General features: G+C 39.6%; 2 protein-coding genes across 4 annotated transcripts in view; one reads left to right on the plus strand and one right to left on the minus strand.

Annotated features, from left to right (window-relative positions):
• The window catches only part of stxbp1a (syntaxin binding protein 1a), a 68,342-nt gene that overhangs the window by 20,454 nt on the left and 26,605 nt on the right, over positions 1–21,283 (minus strand). For 2 of the 3 annotated variants that reach the window (XM_028602428.1, XM_028602429.1), the window contains exons 1-5: positions 18,856–18,998; positions 4,126–4,175; positions 2,911–2,992; positions 2,722–2,798; positions 1,865–1,943 (exon numbers count right to left, since the gene is read on the minus strand). In XM_028602428.1, coding sequence (XP_028458229.1) covers positions 1,865–1,943; positions 2,722–2,798; positions 2,911–2,992; positions 4,126–4,175; positions 18,856–18,892 — 325 coding nt within the window. In that variant the 5' untranslated portion in view covers positions 18,893–18,998. Of the gene's footprint in view, positions 1–1,864; positions 1,944–2,721; positions 2,799–2,910; positions 2,993–4,125; positions 4,176–18,855; positions 18,999–21,283 lie in introns of those variants that run through there. The other variant, XM_028602430.1, reaches the window with a different exon arrangement.
• Positions 20,350–21,283, plus strand: part of niban2a (niban apoptosis regulator 2a) — a 40,981-nt gene continuing 40,047 nt past the window's right edge. The window contains exon 1 of the mRNA XM_028602425.1: positions 20,350–20,637. Within this exon, the coding sequence (XP_028458226.1) occupies positions 20,583–20,637 (55 nt within the window). The 5' untranslated portion in view covers positions 20,350–20,582. The remainder of the gene's footprint in view (positions 20,638–21,283) is intronic.

Here is a 21,283-nt window from a genome sequence, read left to right on the forward strand (position 1 = left end):
AGCCTCGGCTACAAGCCCAAAGTGAGGGAGCTCGGAAAACAGTACTAAACTTCATGTTTTTTAGGTTAATTTGGTTTGCGGTAGATTCATGCCACTGACTCAATAAGCCACGGCGTTGATTAGGTTACCCCTTTCAGATACAAAGTTGCAAGTCAACTCTACCTTTTCCCATTAGCCCATGTTACAAGTACAATTCAGGATATATTCTCAGATAAATAACTGGATGTAATTACATGCATTCTCTGGCATTTAAGCCACTGAAAGTTAGTGACAACAAGCTCCCTTTGCTAGTCAGCTAGTTAAATAATATTAACCAATTGAGTTTGCGGTGTAGCCTGAAATAGAGTTTCGTTTATCATAATTAGCTCACCAATAAAACACAATCTAGAGTGCATGTCTTCACAACTAATGGTGGATGATGCTACATGGCTTTAAATATCAGACATAATAAAGTCCTTAGACAAATAACTGGGCTAGTTTACTCTGACTGGCTACCATTTGAAATGATTGACGGGGGAGTCCCCCTCCCCCTTGCCCTTCTCGAAATGGTACTGGCACAGAGACAGTATTAAGTCAATTAACTTAAAGGTGTAGATAGGCTATAGTATTCAGACTGGATACCTAAACATTGAATGCATGCTAAATAATTTATTTTAATGGTTTGTCTGAAAGGGTTAGGGGCCTTATAATGTGACCGGCTACCTGAAAGGATGTGGTGTGCTAACCTGTCTTTTCTCCATTTTAACTTCATTTTACAGACAGAGGTGAGACAGACAATGATGCAGAGAGCACAAAGAGAGGAGATATAGAGAGGAGGGAGATAGAGAGGAGATGAGGAAAGAGGAAGAAAAGAGGTAAGACAAACAGAGAATGAAGAAACAGAGACAGGACAATTCGAGAGAGAATTCATGTATGAATTGAATAGTGATTGCGTGACCTATGAGGGAACAACCAGTGATGCCCTTGGTACCATCAAATGATATTCGCCTATAAGCGATGTCATCAGGATACACATACACCGGTAGGCCGCGGCCCACCTTACCGGTGGTCCACCTGATCACAGAATTTATAGTTTACCCAGCTCTTTTTTTACCACTACACCTCTGGAGACTATTATACGTTATTCTCACAAACACTCCTCCATCAGCTGACAGGATGTAGCGACCCACGTTATAAAGACATGTCTCCGAGTCAAAGACATTTACAGTAAAAGTTTACTGTAGCATGTAACTGTTCCATAGCAGCGCCAAACTTTTAATTAAATGAAGCTCATCTCTCACCGCTGTGCAATGCAATACTGTACTAGAATACTAAAAAGCACAACAGCTTCAAAATATGTTTCTTAGGCACCACAAAATGAGAAACGAGAGAAAACAAACATTCATAAATCAAGAAGGGACTGTGATGACCTCTGTACACCGTTCATTAATCAAATTAACCAATTTAATTAAAGAAATACTGGTTTTGTTACAGCACCTAACTAAATCCTAAAACCCATTTCCTCCCAGCTTGATGCTTTGAAAAATAACTAATGAACTGAGAGTGAGCTGGGAGTAAACTGGGGAGATATGAAGATACTATTCGGTGCTCTAACAACAATGAGCAGTGTGCCTACGAATATATAAAAATGACTGTGAAAGGAGTTTATCTAAGAAAGAAATAGCTACACAGAGCTGAGAAAACAGCACTACCTGTTATTGTATTTTAACAATACAATAACAGATTATACAACGAGCACAAGAGATGATACATGGGAAGAAAACAGTTAAAAAGCACAGAACACATTCAAAATTCTGCAACGCAAATATGTGTTAAAACAAAAACTGTGTATTACATACAGTAATGCCTTCATGGACCTACTCACAGTCAGTGAAGAAAACATGGGCTCCCTTGTATTTAGCTGAATGAGGGTCTTTGAAGTCTGCGATGAGGGTGTGGACAGACTGAGGAGAGAGAAACAGGTAATCAGGGCCTCAGATTGTAGAGTTTGTGTGAGTGTGTTGACTACAGTCTGTGTAGCATTTGTCTTGTGTACACTTTAATTTATTGAAGCTGTATTGCCATGATGTTTTGATCAATTGATGTTGCCAAAGCCTTTACATTAACCACTTGGCAAGCAAATGACCACTAGCAAAATCTTTTTAAATCTTTGCTCAACACGCCATGCCAAGAAAGCTTACAAAAATTGGCCAAAGAGATCAAACATGAATACCAAACGGAACAAAACTAAATGATAATGCTGCAGGGAAAAATAATAATGCCATTGAAGCAACAACGCATGGGAAACCAACATAAAACTGTGCTGAACTTCTTTGATTAGTTTGTAATTATTTATGTTTCTGGTTGGTATAACAAAATGTAAGAAAAAACAATTAATTCTAGCAATGTGTAAACCATTTGTGCTTTTTTTCTGTATGTCAATGTCTATTAAGGATCCCATTTATGGTACATTGTGGACCTTCTACAACCTGCTTTGGTAATAATACTGTACTCAATTATGGTATTTACAATAAAGCTAATTTGATGGAGAGAGAGAGACAGAGGGAGAGACAGAGAGAGAGAGAGTCAGAGGGAGAGACAGAGAGAGAGTCAGAGGGAGAGACAGAGAGTGAGAGAGAAGTGCGTATGTGTGGTTTGCCTCAGCTGAGTCAACACACAGACCGGCTGCCATAGACCCACGTCTGAATACACATCACTATTAATGAGAGAGAGAATGGGTACCTTCTCTGTGGGTGTAATCAGGTAAATGGCCTCCAGGCTGGGAAGAGGCTCTCGTCGCTTCAGGATGTCCTCCACGACTAGAGAAGCAGGAACAGACATGTGCATGTACACCGTTACAGAGGAACAAACACAGAGAGGAACGTACACAGACAAACAAACAATGGAGAGAATGTGATCGTCTCCTCTTACTGGTGATGCCCTCTGTCATGATGTCGGTCATCTTGCAGCAGGACGACAACATCCTCATGCTCAGCTGGTCCACGATCAGTGCCTGGCAACAGGAAATAAGACCATAACTTTACAAAACATAGTTTAATACTCACATGACATGCTGCTGACAGTAAAACGGTCGCATTTAATTAAAGGTATACGTCCATTTTGTGAATTGTGTTTTACCTGATGTTCACGAGGATCATTTTTGGGGATCATTACAATCTTTGATTTTAAAATCAATATTTTGTGTCAAATTACTGATTTATTTAGTAAGCAGCCACTTAATAAGCGGGAATCGGGATAATGCAGAGCAAGCAGGTCATAAATGTGAATCAATTATTTTTTTGCCACTTTTGGGGTTCATGTATTCGCAATAATGACCCGCTTTACATTATCCCTTACTTGTCCAAGACTTAAGCTACATTCTTTTCTTTTTTTTACCTGCCTTATTGAAAGATGAAAAATGAATGAACATTTCAATCCCAATTCAAGCACTGCAACTAAGAAAATCAGTTGGGTTATCAAGGGACAAGGTCAGCAAATAAGTCATTTTTATTGCTGATTAAATCGGACAATTATTTAATCTATGAATTGTTTGGTCAGAAAATACTAAAAGAAAATGCCCATCACAGTTTAAACAGCTTGTTTTGTCCAACAAACCCAAAATATTCAGTTTACTTTCAAAGACTAAGAAAACCAGCAAATATTCATATTTGAGAAGCTGCTTGTTTGGATTTTTAGCTTAAAAAAATAATTACTTAAAACTTGAATCAATGATCAAGGTTGTTGCTGTCGATTGACTCATCAATTAATCGAATAATTGTTTCAGCTCTAAACTCAACACACAAGATACTAATTTAAGCAAAAAACAACAACTTCATAATGTCTGAATTGGCCGTTATTAAATTATTGGACAAGGAGGAGGAACAGCTTAGCAGATTTTATTTCGAAGAATGTACAGTGTAAAATATATATTAAATTAAACAAATACCCAAAGCTTTACAAACTATAGAGAAACAAGAAGAAGCTGCAGGCTTCACTTCACTGATCAGTTTGTCTGGGTGAGGACGTGTAAGTCATTGAAATATGACGATGTATTTGATTCACAGCCCACACATCGGTGCTCTCCTCTCAGTTAGACCCAGGGTTTTGTTATTTCAGGGTGTACTCTTGTAACTGTGAACATCTTACCTTCCATTCTCCCTTCTTCTTCACCTTCTTGATGACATCATTCATAATCTCTGCAAAAGAAAAGAAACATCATCAGGAATCTGATGGGTGTGTATGTTTTAATGCAGTATGTAAACAGTGAATACTTGTACACAGACAGAGACACACAGACACACACTTACTGTATTCATGATTTACTATTAGCTCACCTAAGTCAAATTCAACTCAACAATAAAACCTACAGTGGAAACAACTAACCTTATCTGTCCCTACTGGTATATATTTAAAAATCCCATAATGATATTCCTACAGTGGAGGACAACAGCAGCGAAAGGCAAATATAGCATCCAACGAGGTTAATGAGCACAGATCGTGTGTGTGTGTGTATATATATATATATATATATATATATATATATATATATATATATATATATATATATATATATATATAAAAACACAGAGACTGTTGAGAATGGATTCTGCTTCGTTTCTCAGTGATCTCAAAGATCCACAGAGGAAAAGTAATCCTATCCACTGTAAAGTCACGGCACGATCACGATGGTCATGTTTATGCCATGCTACTGATATTAGCCTGATCACTGTGTCAACCATCTGCCCGCGATGTTAGGATAAATCCATTTAGGCTGAATTACTGTTTAACATCGTGCTGGATTGCTGTGAATATAAACCGCTAAGCTCTTCGGCCCCGGCTAAAACCTGAGGCCACACAGATACTGATGGATTATCACAGATTAAAAATAAATCGTAAAAAAAAAAAAAAAAAAAAAAAAAAAGAAAACCTATCAAATAAAGACCAGGGATTTGTTCAACTCAGTCTGTGTTTTATTGCCTCTAAAACAACCAATGGAGAATTATTCCAGGTGATGAAGAAACCAGCTGCTGATTGGCTCTTTTCACAGCGAGAGGGAGGAGCTGAAGGCTAGGACAGATAGATAGGATGAATCAAACTATGAGGGAGAGTTGACAAGAGAAAAGTGAGGCAAAGGTGCATACTACTGGTGTTTTGAAATCAGCAATATATTACTTACTGTAGTTTTGTTGATGTGACCCGCCTATAGAGCAAGGCGATATGGAAAAAATCAAATATCACCATATTTTTGACCAAATACCTCGATATCGAGGCAATATTGTAGGGTTGACAATTGGTGCTTTCACAAAATATGCAAACAATGAGATTTTTGATAAATAATTATCAGTTATGTTAATATCTATGTGGGTAAAGGCAAATAATAGAACAGCTAGAACAGTCTGGTGTGTTCAGAAAATGACATCACTCTACTGTAATGCAGCCTTTAAAACCAAAAGACACTCGTGTCATATCAGAATATTACGATATCCAAAATTTAAGTCAATATCTCACCTCATGTATCGATATTGATATAATATCGATATATTGCCCAGCCCTACCCGCCTATCAAAATGGTCAGCAGTTTTGACACACAGCTCATGGATCTAATTACTTTAAAACCCTTGGCAGCCCAAAAGTTGTACTCCTTCTCAGAGTCATAACTCAGTCAAATCTGAACACGCAGACATGATACACTACTTTCAGTGTAACTCACACTCTCAAAGATATTATCTTCAATGTCCATCACCAATAAACACAAATCCGCATAGAAAGAAAAAGACAACTTCAGAATTATCACATTTTTAAGTTTTCTTCAGTATCAAAGTAATGTAGTTGTCTGTACATCCATGGGTACACTGCAAACAAACTGCTATTCAGCATAATTGTAACGGACAAATATAGGATCAAAAAATGCCATGACTAAATGTCAAGTTGTATCTCAAAACTAATTAAAATGATATTGCCTGTTTACATCAAAACCATCACTTCAAAATGTAGAGGTATGACAAAATTCATTGATTTTTTTTTCAATATTTCTCTATCAACATGGGCGCTCATGAGTGTTTTCTTTATTTTGTTGGAAGAGGGGCCCACAGTGTCAGACTTTTAAAAAAAAAACTGATGGAAGGAATGAAGGATAGGATAGGATGAGAGAAAGGACAGAAGGATAGATGAGATATAAGGAAGGATAGAGACAGATAGATACAAACCTTCAGTTATGTATGTAAATATATAGCTAACATTTTTGTTGTTAAAAAACTACAGAATGGGCCTTTAAAAGCAGCAAACGCACTACGACTGACTGGAATTTGACCGAGTGAATCCAGAAACGCCGCCAGACCTGCACCTCCTGTGAGGCAGAGGAGCTGTATCTGACCTCCTGTGGGACGGCTGATCTTGGAATAGTACGAATATTATTCTCACTGAATGACAGAGACATTCCCTGACTCGGCTTCAGTCTATTTCCAGCATCTTCTGTGTCTTCTTCTGTAAGCTGCCGTACAGCACAACAGCAGAACCAACTGATACAAACCAAAGCAACAAAAACAAAAACACACATGGGCTTTTTCTTTTATCAAGGACAGAGTACTTTGTCTTTGGAGCTGCTGACGAATCTTTGCTAAATGCTCAAAGTAACAGTTGTAAAATCAAAGCTGGTTCACTGTTATTCCTAAAAAGTTGACTTTTGTTTTTCATCCAGCAGCGGCTTCAGGCTGCAGGATGAGACAAACAAAGACGCAGCGGTTATATCCGTCACTCGTTTGCCCTTTTCCTCTGCTGCAGCTGATGCGTTTCCTCTTGTTCTGTGCTGCAGCATTTTTCTGATAAAGGGTTTCTGATAAAAGCAGCTCCTGTCACTGAACTGATATATCTAGTGTATTAGTATAAACTACTGGTTTTTTTAAGTGATTTTCTTATGTTTCAAGATTTCACACTGCTCAAAAAAGTAAAAAAAAAAAAAAAAAAAGTCTCTCACACATTAATGTTGATAAAAAAAATAAAACATTCACATTACATATTGTATTAAATTGTCTTCTAAAGGTGAACCAAGGAGCAAAAAACACAGCCTTTGTAATCCATGTGGGTCCATGAAGGGGTATAGTTGAGGGGAAAAAAAATGGTTATCGATACATATTTAGTCCGGGGGATTATGATCACAACATGGCATTTGTAGAGACAGACGGAGAATTAGTTCTGGATTCATGGTCAACAAACTCCACTCTCATTAATCCCGCAGCCGTTTTCGGCAAATAAACTCTGACAAACTCACTGTACACTACTTGTCCAGAACCAACACATAAAGGTGGCGACTAACTGGTGAAGAAAATGGAGCATTTAGTAGTTAAAGAGCAAGATATTTTTCTCAGGAGATGGTGGAGACCAAACTAGAGCAAACACGAGTGGGGAAATTGGACTTTCATTCATCCTGTGGACACAAACATAAATCAGAATGAATGCTAGTGTTGCTCCATGTCAGCTGGATGTGCAAATAGGTAATGGTTTGCCATCATGTAGCTTTTCGTTTTTTACATTTAATGCAGCTTTAACGTGCATTTGAGTACAGAATTCGGAACTATTTTAAAGCCCCTACACATTCCCAATATACTCCTGTAAGGAAAAAATAAAACTGGAATTTTATATCGTGACATATTTGTAATATGTGTTTTATATTTCTTGTTTAATAGACTGGCTTAATAGAGTGCAACTTAAGAAAGTGTGTAAAATCTTCCACCCAAACTATTTTTCTTGTCTTCAGAAAATAAGATTAAATGGATCCTTTTCATATTTAATATATATTTTTTAGTTTTGTTGAAGACATTGTAGGTTTTTAGGGTGAACTGGATGGAAAACGTATTGTGACGCTATATTTACAAAGCTATTTCCTCACTCCTCTTTTATCTCCTGTGTTGACCTATACTGAGTCATGTGAATAAGGAATAATAAAGTGGACGCAGCCCACTTGCGTCACTGATGACTGAAAATGAACATCCAAATCACGTCAGGAGGAGACAGCACTGTGGATTTTTCCTTTCTAACCTCCTGATAGCGCCACAACAATACAGGAACGCACCAGTCAGACAGAAGGGAAGGGACCTGAAAAAACAGTGCAACAGCTGTGTCAACCTAACAGGCAGAGGGGCGCGCGCACGCACACACACACACACACACACACACACACACACACACACACACACACACACACACACACACACACACACACAATAACACTTCTCAGACGCCTCATAATCTCTCACATCCAGTGTAACAGGATACACTTCCTTATGGCAGAGAAAAACGAAGACATATCAAAAGGTATAAACGTTTTTTGTCAAACCATAAAACTTAAAAAAAAAAGTAACTAGTAAAAAAATGCAAAACACGTATTAAGATCAACTGCAAAACATTAGATTGAATATATATATATATATATATATATATATATATATATATATATATATATATATATATATATATATATATATATAAAAAAAGCAGTTTTTGACAAAACTGACCACACTCTGTGGGTACTAAATGCAAATAACATCATTTTGCCACAGTAAAAAACAAGTGTGATGCACTACATGATATTGCTAACTGGGTCAGCTCTGACTACACATTATGCGGCTGACAGTTTCTCCCTTTGTCTTGTGGTTATCTCCCCTTCGGGGACTTTCACCTACGAGGACATGACCCATTTTTTTCCTCTGGATCTCAGCTTCACAGCAGCATCACTGCTGAGAGAATCTCACACGGCTGATCTCAAAGAGACAGGAAGACATTTTTAGCAGGGCTCCCACTGAAACACAACAGCAGCCTTCACTGATCTTCAGTTCAGAGACTTTAAGTGTGTGTTTGTGTCAGAAAAGCACTTTAAGCTTCACTTGTAAGCTCTCAACTTAATAAAAAGCAAATGTAAAAAAAAAAATGAACACATGAAGCCAGGTGTCCACCATAGTTAATAAGAATAAGACCATGCCATACACAGAATAAGTGATGATGCTTGATCAGGTGCTATTGCCATATAGGAGGCAAATAACAGTGGCATTCATTTCACTGTTCAGTCCATTATTTTCCATACTGAGACACGTAGTGGGACATTACTCAATTCTAATTGTTGACATCTTATAATATATTAATTATAATGTTCATTTTATCATTTACCAAAATCTGCATTCCCCTGTTGACATTGAATAGATTACATTCAGGTTGTTGGACTGTATATAATCAGTTTGATATCACTTAGTCTGGCATTGCCAGACCTATATCCAGAGCGCTGCGGAGGAAGGTCTGGCTGATCCAGACAACATTCCTGGATAGGAGAAAACGTACTCCGGTTTATTGACATTTCTTTAAACCAATTACAATCGTCAAGCGCCGGACGCAGCAACAGTGCCTCTGCAAAATAGCCACGGGAAGGAACTTGTTTTGGTGGAACATATGCACGTAGCGAGGCGAGCTCTGGTATTAAAATGGCTGTCGAGTGTGTGATGAGAATGTCACTCAATAAAAAAAGATTAATATAATTTGATTGTTGATTCTAGCCCGGAGAATGTTTCCAGAATTTACTGGAGTTTAGAATGGCAACACAAAGAAAGCGCAGGGTGAGCGACATCAGGTCGAAATGAGAGACATCCGGCGGAAACCCCGGCGGCACCGGACCAATCCCGTAAATGAAACGTTGTCAACTCTGGTTATTATTTTTGACATTTTTCAACCAAATGATCAATTGTAGAAAATAATTAACTCATAACTAATACATTAGTTAGTTGCATCTCTTATTGAAATGGTGATCCATTTGTTTTGTAGTCAGTTTAAGTTATGGTGAGAGTCAAAGTGTAATGTAGCATTAAACATCACACACTGTGGTTAACTGCAGTTTAATGTATCTTGTGCACTGTTTAAATTGTTTCAAAAATACAAAAAACATGGAAAAGAGCATAAGAGTACAAATCTTGAAACACAGAGCTGGTCTGCTTTTATGGGCCCATATTAGTCTGCAGCCTGGTCAAACAGGCCTGCAGTTCCATATCACCCTAACCGGCCCCAACCAGCACAAGTCAGTTGTGAGAAAAGCAGAAGAGGATCGTGAGTTTGTAGTCTCTCCAGCCTCCAACATCCATCTAGTCAGAGATCAGAAATGATGCAGGTTATGGAGAGGTGCAGGTCACCCAGCCAAAACAGGAAATGGACTAATGTGAGGACCCTTTTCCCATGACCTGCACCAATGGGTGATGTGGGATGATGTACAAGAGCAAGGGAAAGGCATTGTCATGAGTCCTGAGCACAGAGACCCTCTGTACATTTATCTGTATGTTTTTGTTGACAGTCGCTTTGGTGGCATGTCTGATTCCAACCAGTTTACAGTGTGATCAGACAGTAACTCCATCATGTCCTGCTCTTCTTAACAGACTGAATTTTGATGTTTAGCCAATACTTTTAAGACTTGCCCAAGCTGATGCGGTTGCCGCAGTCATATGAGCACACCTGGAGGTTTGCACTGAAGTATGACTTGTTTCCTTCCCTTTGTTCTCTTCTGACTAAATATATAATTATAATGAATCATAACTCAAATGTTATTTGGGTCCAACTTTGCTCTGATCAGGGTTCCTGCACATTATCTATTTCAAAAGGTCATACTTTCAAAAGGTCTATTTTTAGCTAGATTTACAGCAGTTCATTTGTTGACACTTTACATTCTTCAGTTTGTATTATTGCACTACTCTCAAAGTTTCATTCAAAATACTGCATGTATCTCACAAGCAAGTATTGAGGTCAATGCAAACCAGCTGACTAATCTATGACTACTACAAAACCTAGTGTTTTTAAACTCCTAATGGACGCCAGTCAGAATTATTTTAGGTATAATATTACCTAAATGTTCTTTTCAGATGAGAAGACATCTTTTGTATTTTCAAAACATTTGGCACATCTTTGTTTTTTGTGTTTATGATTATATTTAAAAAGGAACATAGAGAGCCAAGGAGGTCATTGATATATATATATCAATATACAAATATTTGAATGACTCATCCTGCACTGTGGGGTGTATACATTCATAAATCCAATCAAATGCAATTTGTGGCAACCAGCTAACCGTTACCATCAGACACACAGTTTACTTCCTTAGCTTGTCTGGAGTCATAGAGTATTGGTAACTCTTTGGAGGGGTGCGTTTGGATGCAGCTCAGTAAAAACCGTTCAGATGTCCAGAAGAGAGTGGATGCAGTCTTAACTGTCTTCTCCTTTGTCCTCCACCTACTGATCTAATAATGCAAGTGAGGAAGGTGTGCCTGGAGGGTAACTTCTTCAGCTCCCAATCCTTGGAATTTTCCAGACTCCACATTCACTACAGCACACACATAAGTGATCAAATAAAATCCCTGAACGATTTAATCAAATCTCTCTCTTAACTATACCCCAAATATTCCATTTAGATTGGAAATGCTCTAATTGCCGTTTCACTGTGATTTAAAATGTAATTTCAATGTTTTTCAACCCTAACCCTATTTTCCCATGTTTTTGTGTCTAATGACTGATGGGAACAACAATTTTTGAAATTGGGCCAGTATTAAGCAAGATGTAATGTTAATTATGTTAATTGCGCACCTTCAATTTATGTCCACTAAAAGTGCTCGTTTTGGCACCGACATCCTCAGATTATTACAGTGTCAACATTATGGAAAGGAAACCTACAGAGATAGACCTTTTTGTTCAACATGAAACAGACCCGAAATCGCCAAACCCGCCAAACTGGTGCCCAAATGCCCAGAGCGGTTACATTGCAGCCTGTATCACGGCAGCAGCGTTCTTGCTCAATACTGGACTCATTTCAAAAAATCTTTTGTCACTTAGACACAAAAACGCCACTTAACCCACTTAGTCATTAGATCCACAGTAGTGATTATTTATCAAACATCTCATTTTGTTAATATTTAGCGAAGGCACCAATATTCAAACTAGAGATACTGTATAGTTAAATATAATACAGTTTTCTATATTCCTTCATATGGTTATGTTTTCATCCAAAAATACAAGTTGTAAGATATAGCCAATCTTTTTTATGGCCGGAAAATTAACAAGCGACATCATTGCATTATAATCGATTATGGTCGGCCACTGCATCGATGCAGCATCGTCCATGTCCGCATCCCGATGCATCAATTTTTTAAATTAATTTCCACACCTCTAATTCCAAACTACAATATCGCATATCGATCGAGTTATTTGGTCAAAATATAGTGTAACTTGATTTATTCCATAGCGCCCAGCTCTAAATTCAAGCGGTGTTTACATTGCCTTGTTTTTTAGCACTCTAAAGAAACTGACTAGAGATGGATTTAAGTGAAGCTGGGAAAGAGAACCCCAGGGTGCTGAAAATGGCAACCAGTATATAATACTGTAGACTGTAGGAAAGCAAGTGATCCACTGTAATGTACCAGACTGGCTAGAGCTCTGTCTGAAGCTCTGAGTCACCTGCAGTCTCCTCCAATGTACTGTACAGCAGTTACAGTTACAAGTAATGTAGAGCATAAAAGCCTGAACCAATATCTTTTTGCATTTGAAAATCATCTTACAGTTAAAATAACAACTTGACACATGGGGCCAGAGCACCATGGCTGGCGTGACTTGGCTTTCGTACTGCACCAAACCTATGTAAGTAGATATTTCTGTAACGCCGTTATAAAAATGTCTCCACTGTGTGTGTGTGTGTGTGTGTGTGTGTACGCAAAAGGAGGATGAGCAAGCAGTCACATGCTGCTGAGGAAGAGTGGGAGGAAGAGGAGGTCTGCCAGATCTGACACTATCACTCTTCCTCAGTGAAAGAGAACGGGAATTCATCAAGATTATGAGCCACAGTAACAATGAATTAGAGAGCTCTATTTTAGCCAGCCCTTCATGCTCTGTAACACTGATGACTGATGACATTTCGGCACGGATTTATTTGGGAGTGTGTGTTTGTGTGTATGTGTTTTACAGAGGCCCTGGGCTTCAAGCACTGCGTCACACACTGAACCCAGACAAGTGTGTGATGCACTGCTTCAGTGCTGCTTCCAAGGTCAGATGAAAGCTGTGTGTGTGTGTGTGTGTGTGTGTGTGTGTGTGTGTGTGTGTGTGTGTGTGTGTCCTTCTCGGTTTCACCTTTCTCCTCTTCTACAAAGTCCGACACGGAGAGGAGTAAATAAACACCAGCCTGCTTCCAGATACTTCCAAATAAGAGTGAGCTGACTCATCACAACCAATCAGACACTTAAAGGAATAGTTCAACATTTTGGGAAATGCACGTATTTCTTTCTTTCCAAGAGTGAAATGAAAAGATCAACAGCAGTCACATCTGTGTGTTACAGTAAGTACGTACATAGCTAGATTTAGGATACGGTTAGGCAAGCTTAGCATAAAGACTGTACAAAGGTGAAAACAGCTCACCTTGATCTATCCAAATACACCATACCATCATCATCTCTAAAACCCACTAATCAACACGTCGACTCCCATTTTTTTATTCCGGGAATAAAGTGAAATGCAAAAACTACAATTTATAGTTTAAGGGGGAGTTAAACTAGCCTGGCTCCGCCCTCCTACGTACTTCCGCTCAATTTTCATTTTCCTTCAGTACTCCGTCTGGGTTCGCGGTATAGTCTTGGGTTTTTTCAAATTTTTGGTGGTCCAATCAGCGAACAGAAGGAGCGGCTGAGAACGATGACGTTGAGGCCGAGTTGCGGCGGAAAAAGATGCGAGCGAAGCCATTCGGTCCGTTGTGGCAACGCTGCAGAATATCCAGAAGTTAAAGCCCGAGCAAGAACAATCTTTACTGAGTTTTGATGGTGGCCATGATGTTGTGACCCTCCTCCCCACGGGGCTTCGGGAAAAGTTAGATTTTCCAGCTCGCTCCGTTAGTGGTGAAGGAGTTGGCTGAGGCTAACGCTAGCGATGCTAATGCTAAATATAAGCCTTGACAGTCTCCCCTCTTGTTGCACATGCGCATGATATATGTCACGACCAAACGTTAGCGATTGGTTATGGGAGATCCAGAGTGGCTCTGGGCAGATCCAATAGTTTTAACTTCAACAGAGCACCCACCTTCAAGGAACTTGTCAATGGAGAGAGGCCAGACTCTCTGGACAAATGAAATGTCCCAGAGTCTGGTAGGACCAGGCTAGAGTTAAACCATATGTTGGAGCTATTTAGATTATCCATCTGCTCAGTACTGCAGTGTTTCCAGCTGTTGTGCATGTTCCCTGATACAATTGGTAATCACAGGTTTTGATTCTGTTCTCTGTACAGGAACAACGATACCAAACCTGGTAACCTCACTGTGACACCAAAACTCTGGGAAGCTGCATAGCCACTGCGCCTGGCTTTTGTTTGCCAAGAAATTGAACTTTGGACAGAGCCAGGCTTGCTGTTCCCCCTACTTCCAGTCTATATGCTAAGCTAGGCTTGCCACATCCTGACACCAGCTCTGGCTTTACCACACAGACATGACCATCAGCAAGACAAATGGGCCTATTTCACAAAATGTCACACTAGTACTTTAATGTTTTCAAAGTATAGCAACAAGAAAATTGCAAATGTGTACGTTCAGCCCTGCACTGAACAGTACGCATTTATTGTAGCCTAATTACCAAAATATAACAATAGTATATGGCGCTAATTCCATTCTAACAGTCTATAATCGCAAGGAATTGGGACAAACTAAGTGTTTGACAAACTGAAGAGAAAAAAAGAGAAAAAAAAACAGGTACATACTAACAGTTTAGCTCTACCTCTGCAGTCAAACTTATCGTTGACACATGAGAACAGAAACAACGCAAATCACTTAATGTTGCAGGTGTGATATGCCATTTCAATTTTTGGATTACAACTGGCAGATTTCAGCACTTTGATCAGCTGACTGATGAATAAAGTGATCACAATGCCAAAATCAGAAAGTAAGAAAATGTGGTAACACCTTCTGGAACACGTATTCACTACATTAACTGGTTGCCTTTTAGCATGCTTGTTAGTATCTTAGCCTATTGGCCATTTATTAATCATTATGTGTTAATGCTTTATTCTGCAACTACTAGGCCATTAACTAAGAGTTTTCACTCAACAACATCCTAATTACTGCTTATTGACAGTAAGTAAGGAAGTAGGCTACACAAATTATGATCTTGATATGCTTTGCTGAGTATGAGCCTTATAAGGTGGTAGTGCCACAAGAATAATCAGTCTCCCTTAATAAATATGGTCTATTCTTATGTAACAAAACTTTAAGTGTTAGTGTCCTAATAACTCTAAATTATGGCTAACTCAGAATATGTTCCCCATTCTTAAGTGAGGTTTTGCTCATAACTACATCACTTTGTCATGCAGAAAAAGTGTTTTTTGTGACTAATAAAGAGCCTAAATGCTGCATGTGAATAAGCAACTAGTTAACGGTGAATATTCCTACCTTAATATAAAAGTTACTGAAAATTGATGTTCAGGGTGGAATCTAACTTTAAACAGTGGAAGACGGTGACCATGTCATTGCAATGTCAGGCTGTTCCTTGTCTGGGTCAACATTAAGTCACAAGAGGCCTCTTCAGAAATACAAGGAGTGGAATGAACGTGTGCACAATATATCGTAATGAGATCCAGTACAACAGCCCTATATGGCAAGGCAAGGCAGCTTTATTTGTATAGCACATTTCAGCAACAGGGCAATTCAAAGTGCTTTACATAAAACATCAAAGAGCAGTTAGAAAACAATTAAAAAACAATAATAAACAAATTAAAAACATTAAAAGACAAGAATAAAATTGATAGTGCAGTATAAGAATAAAAGTTACAGTGCAGTATAAGAAATTAAAGTTAATAAAATAGATTATTTAAAGAAAAGCAACATCAAAAAGATAGGTCTTTAGCTTAGATTTAAAAAACCTGAGGTTGCAGCGGACCTACAGGTTTCTGGGAGTTTGTTCCAGATATGTGGAGCATAAAAACTGAACGCTGCTTCCCCCTGTTTAGTTCTGACTCTGGGGACAACAAGTAGACCTGTCCCAGACAACCTGAGAGGTCTGGGTGAGTCATAATGTAGTAGCAGATCAGAAATGTATTTTGGCCCTAAACCGTTTAGTGATTTATAAACCAGTAAAAGTATGTATATGCAGTACATTGTAAAGTGTCCACCCCCTGAATGTTAAATACAGAATATCCTTTATTAATCACAGGGTTGTAATTTACAAAAAGAACCGCTGTGCTCCCTCAGTTTCATCAACCTGAGTGCCTGCATATAGTTTTTCATGAAATGTCTATCAGCTCAGGTTTTTGCTGGCTGCTGCGATCCTCATCATTTAGCTTTATTTTCTTTCTGGGACGGATGCTCATATACAGTCATGTAAGGGGAGAGTGAAGCTCTGCTTACTGCCCATCCCCCTCCTTCATCCCGGCTGCTACATCCACTGCTGCAGAGAGGACCCATCATGATGTCGCCCTCCCTCTCTGCCCTCACCACCTCCACCAATCCCATCCCAGCTTCACCTCAGCCAAACAGAGCGCAGGTGTTGCCTGCTTCGCGCCTTGCCTTTACCTACTGGGAAACATGCACGAGCATTTACATCGTTCTGGAAAAGACGATTCAGTCGACACTGAGAGCCTGTGCGTGTCTGCCTTTTGTTTAACAAACTGGGTTATGTAATTGCCAGTTACAAGGCCTACATCACAAAATAATGTAGAACATGCAGGAATGTTTGGCATGTGAAGCTGTATTGTGTAATGTTGTGGGAGTGCAGATGATATAATTTCTATAAAATATCTTAAATCAAAAAATGTTGCCATATTACAGAAAGATCCTATAAGCATGATGGCCAGTGATGCATGCTGTAAAAATGCAGGTCTGGACTCACTAATACTAATTCTCACCTCAACCACAATATAGCACTAGGCCTAGTCCCCTCTTTAAACAATCTGCTCTAACTCCCCAGCAGGGCTGGCCTGTAATCCCGTATTATCAGTGGACTCTCATCATGGCAATATGATCCTAATGATTTACCCAAATCCATTGTTAAAATCAGTGATTCCAAGCAAACTAATCAAAAACTAACAAAATGAATCGATAAAGTTTTCGGTTGAGACGTGAACATTTTTTCTAATAACAGTAGAACACAGTTCCTTGCAATGAACATAAGGTTGATCACTGTCCAGTATATGTGAATATGTCTTAATTCTAAATAATGTACCATATATATATATATATATATATATATATATTGTAATCCTGGCTTCAAAGTGAATTTACATTTGTTTGTTTTTTGTAACCATTGGTGGTTCAGGCTCAACTCTTGCTCCATGTGGGAGGCCTGATTCTCAGCCAAAGCACAAACCTTTTCCACTTCTATCATATCCCAGCAGAAAATAGTGTCTCTGTAAGACTGAGGAAGTGGATGTGGATGTGTGTGTGTGTGTGTGTGTGTGTGTGTGTGTGTGTGTGTGTGTGTGTGTGTGTGTGTGTGTGGTGGGGGTGGGGGCCCAAAGAATTTGCAGCAGGACCCATTTCTACAGTCTATGAGCAGGACATACGACTTGTGATTCATCCCTGATCCTGATATGATTTAAGAAATTTTGAGATTCAGCAATCTTACTGCCAGAGAGGAAGACATTGTTGCAGAGCGTGATTGGATTTCTGTAGTGAAAAGTGAAACCAATTCAATAAGATGAACAACAGATATCTAGTGAAACAAATCCTGCATCAAGGGCAAGGCTCCTTAAAAATGAATAGAATGTGCAGCTAAGAAAAATGACATGATGTAGGCCTATTAGATACCGTCATGCCTTCGGTTAATTGGTCTCTATGAGTCTTTATCTCACTATGCAGGCCTGTCTGACGTTATCACGACCACCAACACTTGCACCCAGTTGACCCTGCAGAGGAGAATGGAGCTGCGCCTGCACGTTCAGGCCTGCATCAGCACCACACACACAGACACCATGGAGCGTCAGCCGAAATAAATGAGTCTAACCAAATCAGTACTGGACAGCAGAGTCTACATAGTCCTAATGATGCAGGGTTACGTAAAGGGCATGGTGATGATGACGGTGAAACGGCACACACTGATCGTTACTGGACGGTAGATTATGTAGCCTACAGATAATGCGGATTTTCCTGCGTAGCGGCTTTTTAAAGGCAACTTTCTCGTCTTGGATACAATCCGCCATTAACATGCAGCGGAGCTGACAGCAGCTGGATTGAGCTCTGAAGAGGCTCCGGTTCAGAAAGGGTGTTTTACGCAATCTCTCATTCTCCATCAGATGGGTGAGGCACAGCTCAGACCAGGGAATCCCGCGGATGGAGAGTGTTAACCTTTACGCACTTCATAACCAACATCGTTACATTAGATTATTATCTATAATTGGCTAGCCGAGGCGTGAGAAGCAAGTGTCTGCAGTAGCCTACAATATTCTGGCATGCTGCAGCTCCACTGCAGCGCCGATTCTTCCTGAAATAAGCGCCGATTGAGGCTAAAAGGGCGTATGTGGGCTTCATTTTCCTCCAGCCTAACTACATCCTTCTGGAGAACGGTGCCTACGTTCATCAGTGGGCTAATCACCGCGAGTTCAAATCGGTGTCCACGTCTCCGCGGCATGAAATACAATTGCGCATCGCACCCGCAGTAGCCTAGTGAGACAAACCAGCCTCTGCGGGCTATCTACAGCTCCCTCACTACACTGCCGTGGTTTACACTGAGATACAATGGAACACCGAGAGCATCACCTTCACCATCATCATCATCACCACCCAGAGGCACTGGATGTCATCCGCACCTTGCAAAAACACACAAACACAACCGCCTTTGTGAGCACACCGCAGCGCTGCATCGGACCTAATTTACAGCAAAATAAAAGAAATAAGCTTACTTTCGCCGACCACCGCCTTTAATCCGATAGGTGCCATGATGCTGCCGAGTGTTGGACTGAGTGTTCACTCTCTGCTTGCTTGCTTCCTTCCTTCCTCTCTCTCTCTCTCCCTCCCTCCTCTCTGTGCTCCCTTCTCATCGCTGCGGAGGAGCCTCCATTTGGAAACGTCACTGCGTATCCTTCCGCATCATACCCCCCCACTTTGGTGGTGATGGATCATTGGCTACGACTGCGACTTATTAGCTCAAGCTTCTTACTACAGTCGTGTTATTGCTCTTGTCTTGCTTTTGTCCCTGGTAAAGCATCTTCATAGCATTCTATTTTATTGTATAGCCTTCTATCCAGGAGCATGCCATTCATTGTCTACTACGTGTATGTAAATATAGATTGGCTTATAATAAACAGCAGAGATTTAAATACCACATAACCATACGTCATATGTTGGCCTATAGTTCTGTTATTTTAACTAAAAAAATTATATTGCCGGTCTGCAATTAATTATTCTCTCCATTGTTGATTAATGTGGCATTATGTGGTGTATACAAACTGCTTATTTTGCCTGAAAACCCAAGGTAAAAATATATTAGTTTAGTTTACAAGGATATTAAGAGAAAAGCAGAAAATCCGCACATTTGTTGAAAGTTGAAAATATAAAATGTTGCTTGATATATGGAACTCTTGAAAATAAATTCCTGACAATTATAACGGCAATTTTTGCGGATTCATTTTATGTTTACTCAACGAATCTATTCACAAATTGTTCCAGCACTAGTGGCGATTATTGCAGTTACTGTGTATAGTGTACGAAGTAGCCTTTTATCAGTGAGAGTCCGTGAGAATATGTATAAAAAAAGGTTGAATTATTGCACAGCTATCTGCTTTGTGAACATTGTTTATTATATATTTTTTAAATGTAGTGACTTAGTCCTATTTGATTTACAGGTTGGCCCCTGTGAAGTAAGGTTTTCTACAGTGACAGGTCTAGAGCCCCTCTCAATATTAAAGAGCCGAGAAACAGAGTGTCCACAAGAGCGCAGCATCCATCTTTCTGCGGGAAAACGCAAAGACTGGGCAACATGGAAAACGGGTTTTCTCTTAGTGCAAAACCTCGTACAGTAGGCCTTTTGGGGGATAAGAGCAGTAGTATTGAAATTAATAAATACAGAATAGAAAACTATTTAAAAATAAGCCAATTAGGGGTGATCTTGTAATATAGTAACTATCCTAGGTTATTCTACATGGATGTTTGTATTTTAAATGCCATAGTGCCATATATTAGTTGAACGCTAAATAAAGTCGGACTGCACCGAACCATAACACTTAGATTCACAGTAACCTAAATATCAAATATGGTGTGAGACACCACATTAAGCTCCAGGCTCTGGCCACACCCTTGGCAGGGCCGCCTGAACACGTTGAACCAGTGATGACTCCCAGAGGGTGTGTCCTGCCACTGTAAGCCCGACTAGTGTTCACCTCCGCCCGCTTCTCAGCGGAGGGGAGTCGTTGCCTCGCCGCAGTCCGCCTCCACACGCAGGGGAAAGCGGGAGAGAAGACACGCAGCAGCGCCGGAGCCGTGCGCCTTTCAGGGGGGAAAAAGTGATTTACCAAGGGATCTGATCGGACATTTGAGACTACTGGAAATACTACTGAAACCCATTTAGTCTTTGGGTACAACCTGTAACTAGCTCTGACACTTGACAGATCAGTGGGGCTCTCCTGTAACCATGGGGGACGTGGTTTCCTCTCACCTGGATGAGAGCAGACAGGAGATGATAACAGGTAAGAGAGGAGTGACCGAGCTGCAGCTAAAGGACGGATATGTAGAGTTTCCTATACCCTGAACTTCCTTAAAAGTTATTTTACTTGTATCCAAAATATACATCATATATATCTAAGACATTATCAAAAACAACGTAATTCTTTTATATTTCCTCCAGTAGGGGTACCCTATCTAAAAACTAAAATCTATTTATAAAAAAAAAAAAAGGTCTTAAATTAAAATGTCCGAACAAGGGGCCTTAGAAATCATCCAACATTTTTAAATGGTGTCAATTTCAACATAAACATATTATCTGATTTTATTTTTCACAGAAAACGCATGCTTATGTGTTGGAGAAACTCTACTATAGATAAAACACGCTGACCTGTCACACTGACCTGCAGAGAAAAAAAAAAAACTCAGACTTTCCTGCATGATTTGTCCAAAAAAATAATCTGACTTCTATTTCTTAATATATGTGGTGTTAAAATACATTAACTTGAACTCTGATCCTCTAAGCTTTCGCCGTTTCATTCTCGGACAAAGCTTCTCATTCACATCAGTGTATTGTTGCTCTGCTCTACTGGAACAGTTCCCCTGAATCCCATCTCTGCTGCAGGCCTGTTTCTCAGAGAAAATAAGTAGGTTCCCCAAAGGGGGAGCAGG

The sequence above is a fragment of the Perca flavescens genome, chromosome 16 (genome assembly GCF_004354835.1).
Source record: "Perca flavescens isolate YP-PL-M2 chromosome 16, PFLA_1.0, whole genome shotgun sequence".
In the NCBI taxonomy this organism is placed as follows: domain Eukaryota; kingdom Metazoa; phylum Chordata; class Actinopteri; order Perciformes; family Percidae; genus Perca; species Perca flavescens.